Here is a 20179-nt window from a genome sequence, read left to right on the forward strand (position 1 = left end):
TTTATTCCCAAGACAACAAAAAAACAAAAAAACATACATCTTAAAATTTCTATCACTGAAACTCTACAGTGCTTGGTTTACTGCACAAAAATGAAACTTGTAAGGAAAATAATCTCCTGTGAGTGTGTAAGAGACTGTATGTAGCAAGCTCACAGGACTCCCTAACAGAAGCCAGGCTCGACAATCTGTGACTGTGGCACCACTTGATGACTTACCATCCATTTTCTTGCCGTACAGCTTACACACTTACATAATCCTTATGTAATCTGATTTTCAAATATGCGTATTTTCTCTCTCATAGAGGTATTGTACTTATTCTAATTTTTCTTTCATATTCCTTGCCCTTCTTTGCAGCTTCACTCCTGTCTCATACACCAGGTACTCAACAAATGCTTGTGGAGAAAACCAAAATCAATACAAACCAAACTTTATTGCCATTATAAATTGTGTATTTATATCAAGCAAGAGAGACCTTTAAGTTTTGCATTGCTTTAAAAGAGTGTCGAACACTTCTATCTACTCTGGGAAATGCACAATGATTAGAAAAAGTGTACGACTCCAAAACCTCAACCATACAGATTGGGATAGCTTAAAGAGTACAACCTGAAAATTTTGGAATATCATAAATTAGTCTTCAGTAAATCATACAAAATATTCATTTTAATAAAAAAAAAAGTTTGCTCATCAAAAACACAGGTATTTAATTATTACTCCCATCCCACAAGACTCACATGAGAATAAAGCTTAAAAAAGAAAAGAAGAAAGTATCAAACAGAAGAAAGGTCAGTTCCCAGCATTGGATTTACTTCTGGACTCTCTTTCTGGTTCTTGAACCTTGAAATCAAAGAAATTTAAATAATTAATCATTAATTTATAAAAGCAAAAGAATAGAAAATAAACACTACTAGAGTTATTAATATTTTAAAATCTAATTGACTCTGACAGTTTGTGGAGATGAAATTTGCACAAAAGGAACAACTACTAGTACCCTCAAAATCTCAGGAAATTATGCCAATTTTTTAATATCAAAAAATATCTACTTTTTAGTCTTAACCCATATAGGAATTCTCCTACTGGTAAAAACATATCCAGTATACACTGATACTGACATATGTCTCCCCAAAATTTTTACCATAAAATTTAAGACATTAACTACAACCATACCATGTACTCCTTGGGGGCAAGCAATGAGGTTATACATGGGACAAAAAGCAAGGGCTTTCATTTCTGAGTTGCTTTTTAAAGCCTAACACCTGTCCTCTTTAGGCAGGAGAGCACTGAAATATGCTAAAATGGAAAGTCTTTTCTTCTAGGGATCACAACTGATCCTGGTCTCAGGCTCCTATACCAACCCCTATCAACTCTTCTTGGGATGGAATAAACAAGGGATTCTCTACTGGGAACATGAAAATTTTGTCTCACCCAAGAGACTACTCCCCACCCACCATCCCATCCACCTGCACCTAGAATGCAGCCAGAGGATGTGCTTAGCCTGAGCACACTGCCCCGGGCTGGCCCATGAGGTGAGGCCATTTCTTGCACATGCCTCATGTGTTCCTTGCCAGGAAGGAGCAGTGACATCACAACAAGGGGCAGCATGGTACACCACCGTTAATCAACAAATCACTGAGCCACACAGAGATCAGCACTTTCTTCTGAAAAGCACACAACATAGTTGAATCTGGGCAAAATTTCTACCATGTATGAGTAATAATAAGCAGTATATAAAGGTTTTCTGATTGTGGGTTTACCTAGCCACTTAACTGGAAGATAATTTAAAAATTACCTTTTCTAATTTTCCAAGTTAGTTTCTATTCAATTGCCAACAATTCAACTAGAGCAAACTAGGAGCTTACATGAATGTCTTTTCTTGCCATTCACAATATATAGCCTATTTGCTATGGTTGGTTTAACAATTTGAGGGTTTTCTTCAATTTCTGTCATATAACTCTCTATTAAAAAACATCCCATGGTATATTTTTATGTTTTTATTTCAAGAATTTTGAAATTAATTCTGCACAGAAAATTGAACATGTTGCAATTGTGAGATTGGTGTGATGGGTTATCACAAAACCAAGGTCAATAACAATATCCTTCTTTCAATAAGTTTTGACTCTACAGGCATATTACAATAGATACTGAAGCTATAATTGTACAGCTATATTTAAACAGTACTATTTTCATTATTGTCCCCATTCTTTTAATTCTTAAATATTACTGCTTCACCTCTGCAATTCAGATTTAGAGTTTCTCGTTGCAACTCAAAATGCACTGTCACCTGGAATTTATGACATGATTAGTAAGTCCTAAGCACCTTGGAGATTTTGCTGCATGTATCAATTCCATGTTCCCCCCAATACTCTATTCTGATAATTGCAGGAAAAAACTGTTTTCTTGTCTACTTAATTTCAAATAACAATGTTCATAATATACTACTACTAACAGGTCCAATCATAAAACTAATGTGAAAATTTTGATATTTGAAAAAATAATATATACAAGTTTTAGATACTCTTCTATAATTTTATACTACAGAATGTGCTAGTGGGAAATTTCTTGGTAGGATTGCCTTAAAAATTATGTATCTCCTGGCCAGTTATGCCAAATAGTCCTCAGAAATGGTTCAAACCCCATGGTACTTCAAAACTAACACTAATAGGAGCAGACTCCATTTTATGAACAGGGAAACAAAGTATGCTAGCCATAAATATCATGGCTACATTAACTAATTTTTAGTACAATTCTGAAACACCAACATAGTTTGAAATGCCAGAATATGTGTGATTTTAAGGCTTACTATTTTGTGAGTGGGAAAAATTACTTGCAGCAAATAACCAAATTTTTTCAATTGGTAAAAATTACGCCTTGCATAAAAATAAAAGGATTAGAGGCCTCTGTTCTTCCTGAACACCACCCCGTCACCCCCTCTCTTTTTCTGAGAAAACCTACACAATGCACGTGCGGAAAGCTTTCAGAATGTGTTCCTACACAATAGACCCCCAACTATTCAAAATGAGTTTAGGTGTATCAAGAAAATTATACACGTTTTTGAAATGGTCTAAATAGATATTAAAGGAAAGTTGCTCCCATTTTGCTAGGCACAGCATTCTAAAAGATCACACAGTGAGAAAAATCTCCTACCATATTGTAAACCATAAATTGTGTTTGAAAATAAAATTGTTAATGAAGAAACTGACATTTCTAAAGCTGCTGTTAGAGGTAACCATTCTTGAAACACATTTAAGACACAAAATCTTAAAGCCCTAAACCACAAAATTCACTGAGCTGTATTACATATGTCTTAACAATTAAAAACTCCAAATGTAATAATGTGCCTTCTCCTTCAACTTATTTTAAACTGTGGAAAAAATACATATATTTACATGACCCCTTAGCTTTTTAAAAAAATCTTTTCTTTCTTTGCTAGAGAAAAAAACTTTACCATCTCAGATAACATTCCTCTTTTTGAATATTTTGACAATAAAATGTCTTAACTTGCCTGATACTTTAGGGAAAAAAGGAATTACAACGGGAAAACAAAAAACATTTAAGCAAAGCAACTCTCAGAGTTTATATGAATAAAGGAGAATTTGATTATCTTTAAAAAGCTGTGTCAAAAAAATCTGAATTACTCTCCTTAAATTTGTGTTTAGTCTTTTCCCACATTAATAAAATAATAAAATAATAAAAATGCTAATTATTTTCTTACAGGAAAAACTATCAGTATGAAGACTTTGCATTAAAATTTTAGGCACTAGAAACATTTTCATCATTAAAACTAGAATTTAAAATCACTTATCTATCAAAATGAATACCTTTGGTGCTCATTAAGCAAAGCTCAGGTGACAAATGACCTGCAGGTAGTCAAGAGAGCCAGGGTCTTCCAGGCACAGTTGAGACGCCACCCTTGAGAGATATCAGCCTTACCAGAACAATGTAGGACTCTTCCTAAACTACAACTGCTAGTTTGAAATTTTAAGGGACCTTTTTTATTTTTTAAAGTAAGAATATTACTTTATTTTTATAAAAACTCCTTAATATTGTCCCCACTCACTGTCATAGCTGCTGCTGCTAGCCTCTGGCTGAGACATGCTTCGATGTATTGCTCCTTGGGACTCCTCACTTCCTAATAACAAAATGAACAAGACAGGGGAGAAGGGAATAAAAAAAAAATAGCAAATGGAAGACAGCAGCACTAAAAAAGAGAGGGACTACTTCAAAACCTTTAGCCTCCAGAGTGAAGTTATACACTCCACCTTCAGATATCTTAAGGACTCTCTAGGTAAATGCAGATAAACCTCATGATGTTCTACCCATAGTACATAATGAAGACAATGTTAATAAAATCAGGACAAAGACAACTGTCTTTGAAAGTAGAATACTTTGCTTTACACATACACATGTAACAAAGAAGGTGCGTCATAAGGAATGAAAAATACAGCATTGGTCTTACTTAATAGGGCATTTATACTATCATAAAAATGTTACCCAAAATAAGCTTTCTCATTACAAATCAAGAAATATTTCAGGACCAAAAAAATAATAAATGAACAAAAGGCACAGAGGTAGGTAAGAAGTCTTAAGAAAGAAAATGATGTTGTGGGAAGAACTCATTCTCTCTCCACTGAGTCAAGGAAAGCATCTCTTAAGAAACCTGGAACACACTGACCAGCCATTTCTAACCACACCAAAGTGCAGCCTCGTTCTGCCATTTGCCGATGTTCTTTCCTAATTCATTTCTGCAACTATTGCTTTATAGGAAGTGCCTTCAACACCAGCTGATAAGTCATCTGAGAAATTACTTCAGATCTTGCTTTCTGAATCAAGTGCTTTGAAAAGTGATGACTCAAAGTTTTAATTCCTTGCATCCTAACTTGTTAAGACACGAGCTGGTAGACTTCATGGGGAACAACCAGACAAGTAGAGTTGTGATAAGCCCAGGTACTAAGAATCTGACTCGGGACCTTCACTATCACTCTCAGAGTTAAAAGGATCAGTGTAAGGAAGTTTGTGGCCTGAGAATTAAGAGTTCAGGTCTCTACCTCTCACTCTTTCACAACAGCTCTGTCATTCAAATGCTCAGTGTTTCAGATTCTAAATCTGCAAAATGAAAGTAGGCCCCCAGTCCCAACTTCATGATTGCGTGCAGCAGACACTCCAACATATACTGTATGAATGTCAGATCTATTTACATTATGCCTTACGGTAAATCAGAATGCTATAATCCAAGTGGATAACCCTTCATCTGGTGGGAAGAAGCCCAATTTGTGCCTATGGATGGAAGAGGCTAGGCAAGACTGCTTGACTTACGGGTCTCTGTGGCCTCCTCTGTCTGCGTGTCTGAGCAGTCCATATCTCCAACGCTAGATGCTGTGCTTTCTTCCAACGCTTTCTTTCGCTTCTTGCATATAAAATTTGAGAGAGAGAGAGAGAGAGAGAGATGTAGTCTAATGTCAAAGAAGTAAATAAACAAACATACTGCTGATGAGCACATATATGACTGTGTCTAAACACGGGTGTGTCAAGGCATCCAGGAAGAATATTCATAACTTCAGTTGTGGGTGGTTTCCTAAGAAAAGGAATGGGCTATGGAACAAAACAGGAGTAAAGGAACTTTCAACGACGTCATCAGTCTGCATTATGGCCATATTAGTTATATCTACCTCTTACCTTTCATGCTTTTTGTTCATCACTAGAAGCTATGTTTGAACCATCAGGACGAGTCACAGAAAAATTCTTACAAAATGAAATGTTTTACAAGCTTGCTGTCACCATCCCCACAAGACAGTGATACTCATTCTCCCCACTTTCTAATGGGGGGGAGAGGAGACAAAGAATACATGCCTCATCTCACACTGTATCAATGCTTGCACTTTTCTAACAAATGTTTCTCTTTTACAGTACTTTTTATTAAAAGTATAAATAAGAGGGCCATAAACTTTACTATAAATGAAAACCTGAAAAATGCAAACTCTCCTAAAAACTCAAAAACCTTTGGAATGTTTCCCCTTCTCTTAGGTCTTTCTTTTTTTCTATGTATTTTCCTGGTCAGTGTTACTTAGGAGATGGTGTTCACATTCTGTTGCCTTCTATTCTTCCCAAATGCACATGCAATTTCCTTCTATCACATCCCATCAGATAACATCTTTAATTAGTCCAATCCATTGCCAAGTTTTAAATTATTTAACATCACTCCATGTAGGTATAATTACAGAAAGACATTACTAACAAATATAAAACTCTGTTTTTCATAACTGTATCTCATGTTGTTTCAAAAGTAAATTTGTAAAACTCCAAATATTAATTCAAAATTTCTTTAGGTTTCCCAAAAATAAGTTTGTATCATTCAGGAAACAAATGATATGTCTCAAATTTCACAGACTCATAATGCAAGAGGATGTCCCTATTTATATTTTTTAGCAATTAATATTAAGTGAGGCTTCTCTGAGAATGTTCCTTGCTGTGGGCCATTTTGTGCTATAAAAGAAGATAATACCAGCTGACAGACAGCACACTATCCTTTTCCCTAATGGCAACCATGGATTCTGCTCCAAAGAGAACCATATAGTGCTGAACCTATTCAAGCTACCTTACCTTAACCCTGCCCCCAAATGGTCAGAACCGTTATTATCTATGTATCACAATTAATCCCACTGCTTCAAAACCTGCTAAGGTGGCTGTGGAAAGAGAACTCAGACAAACCCACCATGTTCCTAAAGAAAATGCTTCACGTATACAAAAATAACAACTTGAGTAAACTTAAGAAACTTTAAAGGCTTCATTTAACAGATCTGTATTTGGAGGTATTGCTTCTCAAAAATAGCTGTTAGAGTGGCTATAACTTCACATAACTGATGAGAGAAGGGGAGAGTGCCTTCCATCTTTCTTTTCCAAAGTGTTGCTTCATGATTACCATCTAAACCCTGCTGAGCTGAACAGATTGGTTCGATAATTACATACAATAACTGCAGTGGGCAGGTAACCCTCAGCTGGCACAGGGCAGCTCCCCTGTGAGAACTTCCATATGCAAACTGCACTGATGGAGTGCATTAGGTACATCTTTCCTGCCGGTGCACAGGCCTGATTAACGCCAGCCAAGACTCCAAGGTTAGCATGTCAGCAGATTTGTGATGCATTAGGCAGGAATAAACACAGACACTTTTGTTCGTTCAGACCAGAATTAAGGAGGAATATTTCAGAACTATATTGCTTTCCATACAGGAGAGAATGCAATTCCCAGTTTTTGGAGGTCAGGTTTTTAAATGCTCATTATAAAGGGAGCGAGCCAATATTTTCTACCCAGCACCTACTGCATTCATCTTGTTTTCAAGCTTATTTAATAAACAGGAGCTTTCTTAATCTCTATGCAGGTAAATTATGTAGGAATGAAAATCAGACAGTATTCAACCAACAAAAAAGGAACACCTGTGCTTTAAGTAACACGTATTAGGGAAAGCTCTGAATTACATTAATCCACACTTCAGCCAGGTATCTCCTGCCCAGCTTCTCTAACAACTATGTAGTTGGACAGAAAGGGCCAATGGTCTAAAGATCACCAATTAACAAAACAAAACGAAATCCTTCCAGTTTAATAGTATCTAAGTATGGTACTCATTTGCTGAGGCAATGGGTAAGATTCCAAACAAAGTGCTGCCAGCCCCTTTCTTCTGAGTGTCTCCAAATGCTTCATTTTGTTATTTGTCAACATCCTTAGGCTGCAGAGAGACCGTATGTGGGTTCCCTTTGAACTGAAAATGGCTGCAGAGTGACTATGCAGATCTCTAATTCTGTCACATTCTATACTAGGTGTCACAGACACCTTTATTTGCATTTATAAATGAAACCAAAATACTGTATGACACACACGAATAATTGATAAAATAGATTTAGAATAGGGATTTTCTTTTAATTCAGCACAACTAAAATATCTTCAAAAACTAAGTTTATTTCAAAGAGTATTAATGTATATATTACACATAGTTTTTGAAGTGTTCAGATATCCTAGCACATAATTTAGTTAATTAGCAGCGTCTCACTTCCCATTTAGGAACAGGAAGACAAATCAGCTAGATACTTTTGGACTGATATTTCATCATAAAACACTGATTGGAGGCCTGTAAAGCTATTTCAATGCAAAGGAGAATAAAATTCTTCAGAGATAAAACCACAGACCAATTCTCTGCTTCCCCGTCAAGCGTCAGAAGACCACCTTTAGATGCGGGTGATGACCTCTAAGAAAAGCCAATCAGATCCACAGCTACCTCTGAAACAGAAGAGTACTCAGGCAGTGTTCTTGGGGCTCCCCTCCCCTTATTACAAAAGTCGTGCATGTTTATTTTAAAAACTAAGAATAAATTTTCAAATGTTTGGCATTACACATGTGCAAAAGAAATCTGAGTACAAATAAGTGACTGCCCTTATCCTTTAATCATAGCTATCTGATTAAGGTCACTTGAAGACACTGTGCAAATGTATACAATTTACGAATTACTATTAAATGCTTAAATAATAACTAAAAACTGGTCATATTAGTCACTCAATAAATGGGGGGGAAGGGATATATCTTCTATGAAGGGAAGCAAACTTGTGTGGTATACCCCAATATTTACAAACTGTAAGATTAGGTTAATATCCACTAGATAGAGAAAAACTAAAACTGGGGACAGAAGAAAGCCAAAGAGAATTTGGTCATTGTTTCTCGGTTGGTACTGGCAAAAAAACTAGAACTCAGGGCTCCTTGTTTCTTATTAGAATTTCCTTTCCACAGAACTATGCTGCCTCCCTATGTGACACTTTAGTATGAAGCTTTAGTTTCAAGTTGTGTTTTTACTTCAATGTTGGTTTTTTTGTTTCTTTTTAATTTGTGTGCTTTGTGGAGGCTATCTTCATTCCTCTCTCTATTTCCCCCTCTTTGCCCTCTTTAAGGACAGGAAGTAAGGTCTCTGTCGTTTTCCTAGCCCTTGCTGAGCTTAGCACAGAATTTTACAGTACCTATGACTACTTAGAGCAACTATTCAACTATTGTTCTAATAATAATGGTATCTTACCCATGTCCCTCAAAAACTGTGTAACATTTGAAAAGGACATTAAATAATTACAGATATGTTCTAAGAAAATGCAGGAAAAGGTCAGATATAATTAGAAAAAGAAGAAAAGCTGAGAAATAGGTTAGGAAATGAGTAAGTGCTTTAAAAAAAGGGACAAATGAATTTGAAAAATAAGCTAAAAATATTCTGCCACAATTTGCTAATGTGCTTTATTATTTTAAGTGAGCTCAGTGATGAAGACTGCAATGAGAGTAAAGGATGCTGTAACCTCCTCCACAACAGTACTGACTAATGCCTTTAGAGAGGTAGCAATTGCTACAATGTACTTACTAATCATGTACTGTATGCTTGCCACTGTGACAGGCTTCATTCTCAGCTTCAGAACAGATTAAAGCAGAAGAATAATGTCAACTTTTACAAAAACAATACACACACACACACACACACACACACACGTTCAACGTCAACAACTGTTGCTTTTTTGTAGCTGTGTAAGAAACCCCTTCAGAGCACTTAGCTGTACAATGTAATCCCACTTACATGGAATTTCATTTTATAAAATATCAATTCTTATGTAAATGTAACACCACATGACTTCACAGGCAACTCCTGATTTTGCTGTTTATTTATTTAAATTTAGATATTTTTCCTATCAATATTTTCAGATATCTACTCTAGAGACGAGAAGAAAGGAAATATAACTCAAGTAATTTTGCCACCTATTAACACTTCTGAGAGAATGTTTAAATACATGGTTAACAAAGTGTGGAATATCAACGTTCTTTACTAGTTCAATCTATCCTACTCTTACAACACCATGAAGACTGAAAAAGCACTTTGGCTGCTTAGCTATCAGAAATACACTGTTTAGCAAAAGTACTACTTTCACAAAGTAGGCATCGTCTGTCCACCTGCTTGTTTTGGAGCATATTTGGATCCCTTCAGTTTGACCTGCTGAGGAGCCAGAGAAAGAGTTGCTTTACAGCCCTCCTATTATTCGTTCTTCTAAAAAAAAAAAAAAAAAGCAGCTAACAAGCAGATGAACTGAGAACGAGCTAAGCCCTGTTTACACAATCTACAGAAGCACTACATGCATGAGCATGTACTCTCATCAACATTTCATATATTACATATATTACAACCTAGGAAGACCTCCCGATGGCAGTTCTGGAGAAAATAAATCTGACTTCTTGGGCCTTTCCTGATCCTAACATCACTCATTTCACAAGGATCATGAAACTTCAACATGAGCAAACTCATAGTTATTTAACAAGCTGAAAGATGTTTTCAGAGATTCAATTAACTAACATCTAGAAGACTAATAGGTCAGTGTATTCTCTGCTGTGTTAGAATCAATATGACATCTCTTCACTCATGTTTCCTCTGAGGCACCATCACTTGCACCATTAGTGTCAAAAACTTTTAGCAAAGTTTCAGATGTTTTAAGGACAATTTCTGGGGAAAGACAAATGGTAGCCAGCTATGCCTTAATTATCTTTAATATTTTATGCCGACACCCACAGCGGGGTTTTTAAGTACCTTGAGCTTCAAAGAGAAAAACTGCTACTGAGTATGTACAGGGGGCTGTATGACCCTGGGCAAGTCACCTAGCCTCTTTTGCGTTTTAGTTTCAGTATTTCTGTTCAAATGACTCTCACATGGATGCTACAAAGTATGCACAAAATAATTTTAAAGTCCTTACAAAATATAGGGTACATAAATGTTCAGTAATAACCTTAAGTTTCAAGGTTACCAGAGCCAAGTCATCTGAAAAATTCTCAAACTAAGAATGAGAAATATAAGACTTTCAAAGCTGTAACACTGTAAACTAAGGAGGCTAATATTTACAAAGATAAAAACTTTAGTGAAAAACAAACCCTTAAAACCCTCATATAGTAGTGCAGATTTTACTGATTTCAAGCCAGGTGTGAACAAGTTTCTTAAAAAAGAACTGATCTTCCCCCAATAAATTCATGGCAGAAAATAGCAGACACAGGATGTCAACTACTATTACCCCCTACCAATCTTCAGCTTCAAGGGGAAAGTTCACTGCAAACTCATTAATGTGATCTGTATGTTTTGTTTTGACGGACTAACATTTGAACTCAGGGACTTGCACTTGCTAGGCAGGTACTTTACCACCTGAGCCACCTTTTTGCATTGGTTATTTTTGAGCCACTGTGAGGCCTTGCAAAATTTTTGCCCAGGCTGGCCTTAAACTATGATGCTCCCAATCTCCACTTCCCAAGCAGCTAGGATTATATGCCTGGCCGATTTATGTTTTTAATATAAATTATGGAGCTATGTTTTGGAAACTTTATTTCACACTGATTACTATCATATCTTTGGTTGCAAAATCAACATTCAGCAATTTATAATCATTTACTATTCAAAACAATTTATAATACATATACTTACCGAGCAAAATATAAGCCAGGCTTCATTCAGATCTGCCCAATACTCTAAAACTGAACTTTTAAGGATATAATACAATCTTAGTTCTAAAGAAGGTGGTAAGAACTCTTGGGGATATACCCAAAAGACTGTGACACAGGTTACTCCAGAGGCACCTGCACATCCATGTTTATTGCGGCACTATTCACAATAGCCAAGTTATGGAAACAGCCAAGATGCCCCACCACTGATGAATGGATTAAGAAAATGTGGTATCTATACACAATGGAATTCTATGCAGCCATGAAGAAGAACGAAATGTTATCATTCGCTGGTAAATGGATGGAATTGGAGAACATCATTCTGAGTGAGGTTACCCTGGCCCAAAAGACCAAAAATCGTATGTTCTCCCTCATATGTGGACATTAGATCAAGGGCAAACACAACAAGGGGATTGGACTATGAGCACATGATAAAAGCGAGAGCACACAAGGAAGGGGTGAGGATAGGTAAGACAACTAAAAAACTAGCTAGCATTTGTTGCCCTTAACGCAGAGAAACTAAAGCAGATACCTTAAAGCAACTGAGGCCAATAGGAAAAGGGGAACAGGTACTAGAGAAAAGGTTAGAACAAAAAGAATTAACCTAGAAGTGTAACACCCACGCACAGGAAATCAATGTGAGTCAATGCCCTGTATAGCTATCCTTATCTCAACCAGCAAAAACCCTTGTTCCTTCCTATTATTGCTTATACTCTCTCTACAACAAAATTAGAAATAAGGGCAAAATAGTTTCTGCTGGGTATTGGGGGGGAGGGAGGGAGGGGGCGGAGTGGGTGGTAAGGGAGGGTGTGGGGGCAGGGGGGAGAAATGAACCAAGCCTTGTATGCACATATGAATAATAAAAGAAAAATGAAAAAAAAAAGGAACATAATAGAAATAGGTTCTAAACAACCTATTCAAGTGCTAACAACATATGATTTAAAAAATAAATAAATAAAATAAAATACTATTTATGCCCACAAAAAAAAAAAAAGAAGGTGGTAAGAGAGCCAAATAAAAGCATTCCATATAGCTGAGCACCAGTGGCTCATGCCTGTAATCCTAGCTACTCAGGAGACAGAGTTCAGGAGGATGGTGGTTTGAAGACAGCCAGGCAAATAGTTCACAAGACCCTATCTTGCAAAATACTGAACACAAAAAAACAGGGCTGAAGGAGTGGCTCAAGTAGTAGAGTGACTGTGTAGCAAGTGGGAGGCCCTGAGTTTAAATCCCAGTACCACCAAAAAGAAAAAAAAGAAAATTCTATGTTTTCTTGTCATCAAGAAACCAGAAAGAGCCAGGCACATGGCTCATGCCTATAATCCTAGCTACTTGGGAGGCAGAGATTGGGAGGATCACAGTCTGAGATCAGCCTGGGCAAATAGTTCGCAAAACCCCCATTTCCAAAACAACTAAAGTAAAATGTTCTGGGGGTGTGGCTCAAGTGGTAGAGCACCTACTTTGTAAGCATAAAGCACTGAGTTCAAACCCCAGTCCCACTGAAAAACAGAAACCAGAAAGATGAGAAAACTTTAATAGTGGGTGAAATAATAGTACTACTAATACTGTAGTTAACATTTATTGATCACTTGGTAAATGTCTGCACAGCTGTAAGCACTTTATACTTCTCTTTTAGGATAATCCTAACGATCTTGCAAACAAAGAAGATTACATTATTTCCACAGAAAGTTTTTTAATTCACCCCTTATTTAAAAAAAAGTAAATGCATAGAAATGTCTGACATTCCCTAAGTAAGAAGAATGGATTCATCTAATTTTGAGCATCTTATAAGCATGTCCTTTCATTACTTCAACAAATAAATTCCCCTGGGAATTTACCATTCAAGGCGTTTATATGATACCAAATTTCCTTCTGCATCCCTTACAGCAGGATACTGATATACATAAATAACAAAACAGGACATGTATTTATCACTGCCCACACATAAAAACTATTTAAATTCTGCTACTATTTAAATTCTAAAATGCCCAGTATCTGCTGTTTACAGATTTATTTATAAAAAGGCTATGTCCTATATAGAAGTTAGAATTCAGGCACTTAAATTTTGACTTGAAGAGGTTTTCAACTATGTCTGCACAAAGGAGTCACTTAGGAAGCTTTTAAAATCTCTTGAGGCCTGGTTTCCACCCCGAGTTTTTGGTGTTTTTCTTTGAGGTGCTGGGAATCAAACCTGGGCCTCTGTGCAGGCTATTCAGGCACTCTATCTCTGAGATATATCCCCAACCCCACAACCTGTGATTTAATTTGTCTGATTCCAATATGCAACACAGAGTGATACCCACAATCTCACAAATGTCTGCATTAGAATGACCTGTGGTGCTTGTGTTAAAGGATCTCCTAGACTACACAAAGGAACTGGAGAAGCAGGGAGCCCTGACATGCAGAATCAAACTCCTCTCTGGCCACAAGTCTCTCATCTCCAGAAATTACAGGCAGTAGACATCTGTAATGAAAACTACATTAAACTAACAAGGTATACTATATAGGCATTCCAAGTTGGGCTGAGGAACAAAGATTGACAAACTCTAAGGGAAATTACAGAATCAAAAAAGGATACTGAAGTCTAACAGAACTAATCTATGCCAAAAGAGTCAATAGTAAAAAAATCATAATTACCATTCTCAAAAGAACTTCAAGAGGCTATCATATCACTAAAACAAGGGAAAGCTAACAAAAAGAAACCAACCAGTTCCCTTAAAATAGGACTGCAAAACAGAACAGAGGAAGTGAGTGAGCTAGAAAAAACTATGGACTCACCCATAAAAATTCTAATACAAAACCAAAATGCACAGAAGACTTGGGAGATGGGGAGAAGAGAGCTAGCTTCTAGAGTTCCCAGATCCTTGCAGTAGGCGTTCCTGAGGAAAACAATGGAGACAGAAAGAAACGAAGGACTCACAGAGGCATGAAGATAAATTTGAATGAAGTTTTTCAGAGATAAAGACGGGCATTAAGTATTTAGTCACAAAGAGTCAGTCTACCACATACCTAACGCAACAAATGATGCTTAAGAACAAAATGAAACACATACACATATTGTGGTGAAATGCAGAATGCCAGATAAAGAAAAAAGCAAGAGGTTTCAAGAGTGAAAAACAGAGAAACCTAGGAAGAAACAAAGATCAATAAGGCTGGGGCACTGGAAGCAGAGACCTAGGTTCAATCATCACTATTGAAAGAGAGACACAGAGAGAGACAGACAGACAGACACAGAGACAGAGAGATAGAGACAGAGATAAATAGATGCTAGAAAACAACAAAGCTATGCTTTCCAGTTAAAACCTCTGCATATAGCCAAATTACTCTTCATTGAAACAAAATGCAATATATACATACACACACACGCACAAACATATATATACACATATACACGGGGAGAGAAAGAGAGACTGACTTTTTTCTAGGATTCACAAAGTTTACCATTCGTAAGCTCACTTGAGAAAAAAACATACTTGAGCATATACTATGATAAATAAACCCAAGAAAAAAAGACAGATAACAAGAAAAAAATAGTAACAAAAATATCAGTTAGACTCACTAACTCTAAATAGCTAATGATACATAGCATATAAAAACAAAAACAAAAAAACAAGAATTAAAATCTCAGATGACTGTAATATGAGAGGTAGCTTGTGAGGAGCTGAGAATTTACTCTTGTGGGAAAAGGATACAGATTCTAATTAACTCTAAATGTTCACACAAAAACAAGTTAAAATGTGTTAGAAAAAAAAAAGTAAGAGTGGGGACATTTGGGGGATAAGATTTCACAGCTTCCTCCCACCTAAAACCTGAAAAAAATGAGCCCAAAATAACCATTAAGAAACATCTCAGCAACAAGCAGAAGTGGCATAGCTTCATACCACAACCTTTGAAAGTGATGGCCAAGAAGTTTGTGACACTCCCAGGAAGCAATGTGTGGCTCCTGTTCACCACTGAACCACACTGGGGAGAAGAATGTGAGTGAGCACCATTCTGAAAATTTTCACCAAATATCCCTACCAGAAGATGTAAATAAGGTAGCTTAGAAAACAAGACTTGAAAAGAGGACCCCCCCCACCACCACCACAGTGACCTACCAAAGCAAGACCTGATATTTTGTTTCTCCCCTGGCTAGGAAGAAGCCTGGATAAAGGGGCAGAATAATCAAATCCATTCAGCATTAAGTATCTTCAACAATAAACAGAGAATAACCCAAACAGTTGACAAAACAGAAAATAAATAAGAAACACATGCAAAGCTAAAACCCAGGAAAAGAGATGCTCAATGAAATCTTTCTTTCACTGTGGATTAACTAACACTACCTCCAAATCAATGAATGACTCAAATTTCTGCCTCTTCTAGCTAGGGAGAGAATGAAAGCAACTACAGGAAAAAATAGATAATTTGCCCTACGGCTCACCAGATCCTCCTTTAGGCAACTAAAATGAATGAACAATACCAAGTGCTCAAATTCAAACTATGAGGAAAAGAAAAATGCCTGGGAAGAAGAGAAAGTCAAATGATCACAAACACAATAATCTGGCAAGTCCAGGTAAGGCTATCCCTATTCAATATGAGTAAGAACAAGAGAAAAAGCATGCAAACAAGTTAAAATAGCTAAGGATTAAAAAAAGAAATATTCAGAGCTTATGAAAGATAGCTGAAAAGGTAAGTGTGATGGCACATAACTGTAATGCCAGCAGTAGGTAGGCAGAGCCAGGAGGAAAGGTAAGCCTGGGCTACATAGCCAGTTCAAGACTAGCCTGTACTACATAGCAAGTCCTTGTCTCAAAAAACCAAACAAATAAGTAAATAAATGTGAAGACTCCATGTTCAAAGAAAACATGGTGCTCCCAAAAGGGAGAAAACATTAAGAATGCATCAGAGGCTTAAAGAGATTGAAGAGACCAAGCGTGGCATGGTGATACGCACCTGCAATCCTAGGACTCGGGATATTGAAGAGTCTAGGGCCAGCCTGGGCAATCAAAGAAAATGAACTAAACAAACAGAACAATCGGCATAGTGCCTGTGCATTAGAAACAGCAAAACCCAGCAGAGTTGACGACTGAATGACATGAAGGAAAGATTTGGGACAGTCACAGATAATGCAAAAAAAAAAAACCCAGAAAGAATAAAAGCCATTACAACAAAATAGACATGGAACATGTATATGATCTCTACAAACCCAGAAAGCTATAAATACAACTGAGATAAACGAAAGAATATTAAAACAAATGTGGGGTAAACTATGTTTGTAGAAAAGAGTATTGTAAAGATGTCAGTTCTCCCCAAGTTGATCTATTTAGTCAGCACAATCTCAATCAAAACCTCTGAAGTATTTTTGTGGAAATTAATAACCTGATTCTAAAACACAAATGGTAAGTACAAAGGGGGCAAGAATAGCAAATGTGATCTTAAAGTACAAAGCTGAAGGATTTACACTATCAGATGTAATCATGAAGCCAGTAGTTCAAACAGTGTGGTATTAGCTCAAGGACCTATAAGCAGGTCAATAAACAGAGAAAGGTATCAGAAGCTCACACAAACATATGGTTACCAGAGTCCACTGCAATACTATGGGAACACTATGGTCTTCTCAATAAATGATCCAGATCAACTAGATATGCAAACAAATACTGACTCACCCCATGCACAAAATCTGTTTTTGTTAAATTGCAGGCCTAAAAGTAATGGATAAAATTTCTTAAAAATAACATAGTATCTTCATGATCTTCAGGTTGGCAAAATTTACCTAAATAGAATACAAAAAGCTCAAACCATAAACCAAAAGACGACAAACTGGGCTTCATTAAAAGGAGAACTTCTGGGTTGGAGGTGTGACTCAAGCAGTAGAGCACCTCCCTTGCAAGAGCAAAGCCGTGACTTCAAGCCCCTATACCACAATAAATAGACAAACAAACAAATAAGGAGGACTTCTGTTTAACAAAAAGGTACCCTATTAAGAGAGTGAAAAGACAAACCACAGACTGGAAGATGATGTGTACAGTACACAAACCATACACATGAAAAGTGCTTAACTCTGGCAAATCAAAAGGAAGTAGACCATACAGTTTTTTTGAATGAGTAAAAGAACGGAAATGCACTTCACGAAAAAGGATAATCAAGGCTTTAGGCATACAAAAAGGGCCCAAAATCAAGATTCTTCAATGAAATTAAAACCATAGAAAAAAATCAGCACACATCCACTAAAACAGGTAAAATTCAATATAATGCAATAAACAGCCAGTGTCAGTGAGCAACTACAAGTGTCATAAACTGCTGGCCAGAGTATAAACTGAGACAGGACCTTTGCAAAACTGCTTGGCAGTCTGTACTAAAGCTAAGCATGTGCAAACCCTGTGCCTCAGCAATTACACCACATGTACACCTTATCAGAAGTAAATACGTTTCCAGAAAGAAATCATAATAATATTCTCAACAGCATTTTCCCAATTGCCAAAACTGGAAACAATTCAAATGTCTATCAATACTAGAAGGGACAAATAAATTACGGTAACAGTCAAAATGTAGTCCTACACAACATTAAAAAACAAACTCTTCTCACATGCATCAACACAGAACTTCAGACGTACAACTGAATACTGACACAAAAAAGGTGTAGGTGCCTCTACTGTGAATTAAAAAAAAAAATGGCAAGACTAATTCTGGTGCTAATCCATATCCTGATCTTGGTGATGTTTAAATTTATGTGTTCACTTTGTAAAGTTCAACTTTCACACTTACTTGTGCACTTTTCTGTACCTATGTAACAATCTCACTTAAAAATTTAAGGGGAAAAAAAACCTACCTGAAAAAATTCAGCAAAATAAGTGGAAGTTCCAACTAAAGAACTCAAGAATGGACCTAAGGGAAAAATTGTTAGTAAGTACTAAACACATTTAAGTATAGAACTATGACCAAACCATTAGAAAACACAAATGCATCAACTTTCAACAATCTAAGTGTATACCACTGAGATACAGTTTATCTCTATTTCTGTATCATGTTAAAACAGCTGGACAGATTTTCCCCAAACTCAGCAGGTATGTTTGGGGAAATGTGACTTAAGTTACAGGCTACATGGTATAGATACAGTGTCAGGAAGAAGGAAGCTGTCCATCAGAGCAGCTGCAGACTACTGATTTGCAATGGAAGGCCTTTGCTCTTACTCAGCTCTTTGTACCCTGTTCTAGGCTGAGTGCCAGCAGGGATTTATTTAACAATGGTTGGTGATTTTTCAGAGAAACTCTAGAAAAGGCAATTAGCATGATATAACTAAAAAATAAAATTAAAAAATTAGGAGGTAAAATAGAGGAGAAGGAAAGAAGCATATGTGCACATCATTCATAGGGATAATATACACTGTCAGAAACTGAAAAAGAAATACAAATTGCAGGGCCATGCACTAGACCTACTCCATGAATCCCTAGGGATAAGACTCAAGAGATTCCAATCAACAGCCTTTCTGTTGAGTTGGGCAGGCAACTTAATCAAAACCCTAGACAAAAATAGCTAATAGAGGTATTAATGTCCTTTTAACTTGCTGAACTCCTTGCAGTAAATTAAGCTGTTCTTAGCCCAGATGGGCTAGAGAGAAATTCTTTAAGGACATATTATTGATCTGCAGTGCCAGAGACCTACCCTAGACTAGGCCTTGTATATAACCATTGAATGTTGACTAAAGAGTATACACTAAATCCAGTAATCACTGCAATGTAACGCCAGATTCTTTTTTTTTTTTCCCTGTGGTGTTATAGTTTGAACTCAGGGCCTCACACTTGCTAGTGAGGCACTCTACCACTTTAGTCACACCCTCAGCCTTTCTTTTCCTTCAGGTATTTTTCAGACTAGGCCAGCCTCACTCCTAGATCTTCCTACCTACACCTACTGCATAACTGTGATTATAGGATGTGTGACACCATGTCTTCTTATCTGTTAGCATGGGGTCTCACCAGCTTCTTGCTCTACCTGACCTCTAATCATGATCTCCATCTCCCATGTCTGGGATTAAAGGCATGCACCACCATACCCCCTGCAAACTGTGGTGCCAGATTCTAATGAAAGTCTTTAGTTTGGATTAATAATGAAAATGTTTGGCTCTGTACTTTTTAAGGGCAGATTTATACCTGGTCTCTTTATTCTTGACCTTAAATATTCCATGCTTTAACTAAAACTCTTTGCCTTCCGGGCTAAACACACTTTCAAGTGGTAAATTCATATTCCATTTTAGTATCCAAATTTCTACAAATTTCACCAAAGAGGACATTTCTTAGGAACCCAAAGAGAAATATACATATGAAGTTGATTAAACCTATCCCTTTCTAAAAGAGACTTCAGTCTGATGACTGCAAAGCATATACTTTATACTTCAAAAGACAAGGAAGAGGGAGCAAATATGCTAACTAACAGAATGAACAGTGTTTCTAGGGTTAAACACCATATTTAGTTCTGGGCCACCTGGTACCACAGTGAAGAAAAGACAGTATTAAACTCTGTGAAAAAAGACAGCATAGTAGTTTCTCAAAGCTTTTCCTTATAAGGATCTCCCAACTTTGCCAGCGGGGGAGCTCTGTTTTTACTTGTTTTAGATGAGGGATTTACAATTTATTAGAAGAAAATGTTTTGTGGCTTATAAAAAAAGAGGGCTGGTAGAGTGGCTCAAGCAGTAGAGCACCTGCCTAGCAAGTGTGAGCCCAG

General features: G+C 36.8%; 1 protein-coding gene across 4 annotated transcripts in view; it reads right to left on the minus strand.

Annotated features, from left to right (window-relative positions):
* Nucleotides 1-411: 411 nt before the first annotated feature.
* Nucleotides 412-20179, minus strand: part of Vrk1 (VRK serine/threonine kinase 1) — an 89789-nt gene continuing 70021 nt past the window's right edge. The window contains exons 12-14 of one of the 4 annotated variants that reach the window (XM_074067189.1): nucleotides 5311-5398; nucleotides 4055-4126; nucleotides 412-834 (exon numbers count right to left, since the gene is read on the minus strand). In XM_074067189.1, the coding sequence (XP_073923290.1) occupies nucleotides 803-834; nucleotides 4055-4126; nucleotides 5311-5398 (192 nt within the window). In that variant the 3' untranslated portion in view covers nucleotides 412-802. Of the gene's footprint in view, nucleotides 835-4054; nucleotides 4127-5310; nucleotides 5402-20179 lie in introns of all 4 variants that reach the window. The other 3 variants (XM_074067188.1, XM_020186103.2, XM_020186101.2) reach the window with 3 other exon arrangements.

This window comes from Castor canadensis, chromosome 3 (genome assembly GCF_047511655.1).
Source record: "Castor canadensis chromosome 3, mCasCan1.hap1v2, whole genome shotgun sequence".
Classification (NCBI taxonomy): Eukaryota; Metazoa; Chordata; class Mammalia; order Rodentia; family Castoridae; genus Castor; species Castor canadensis.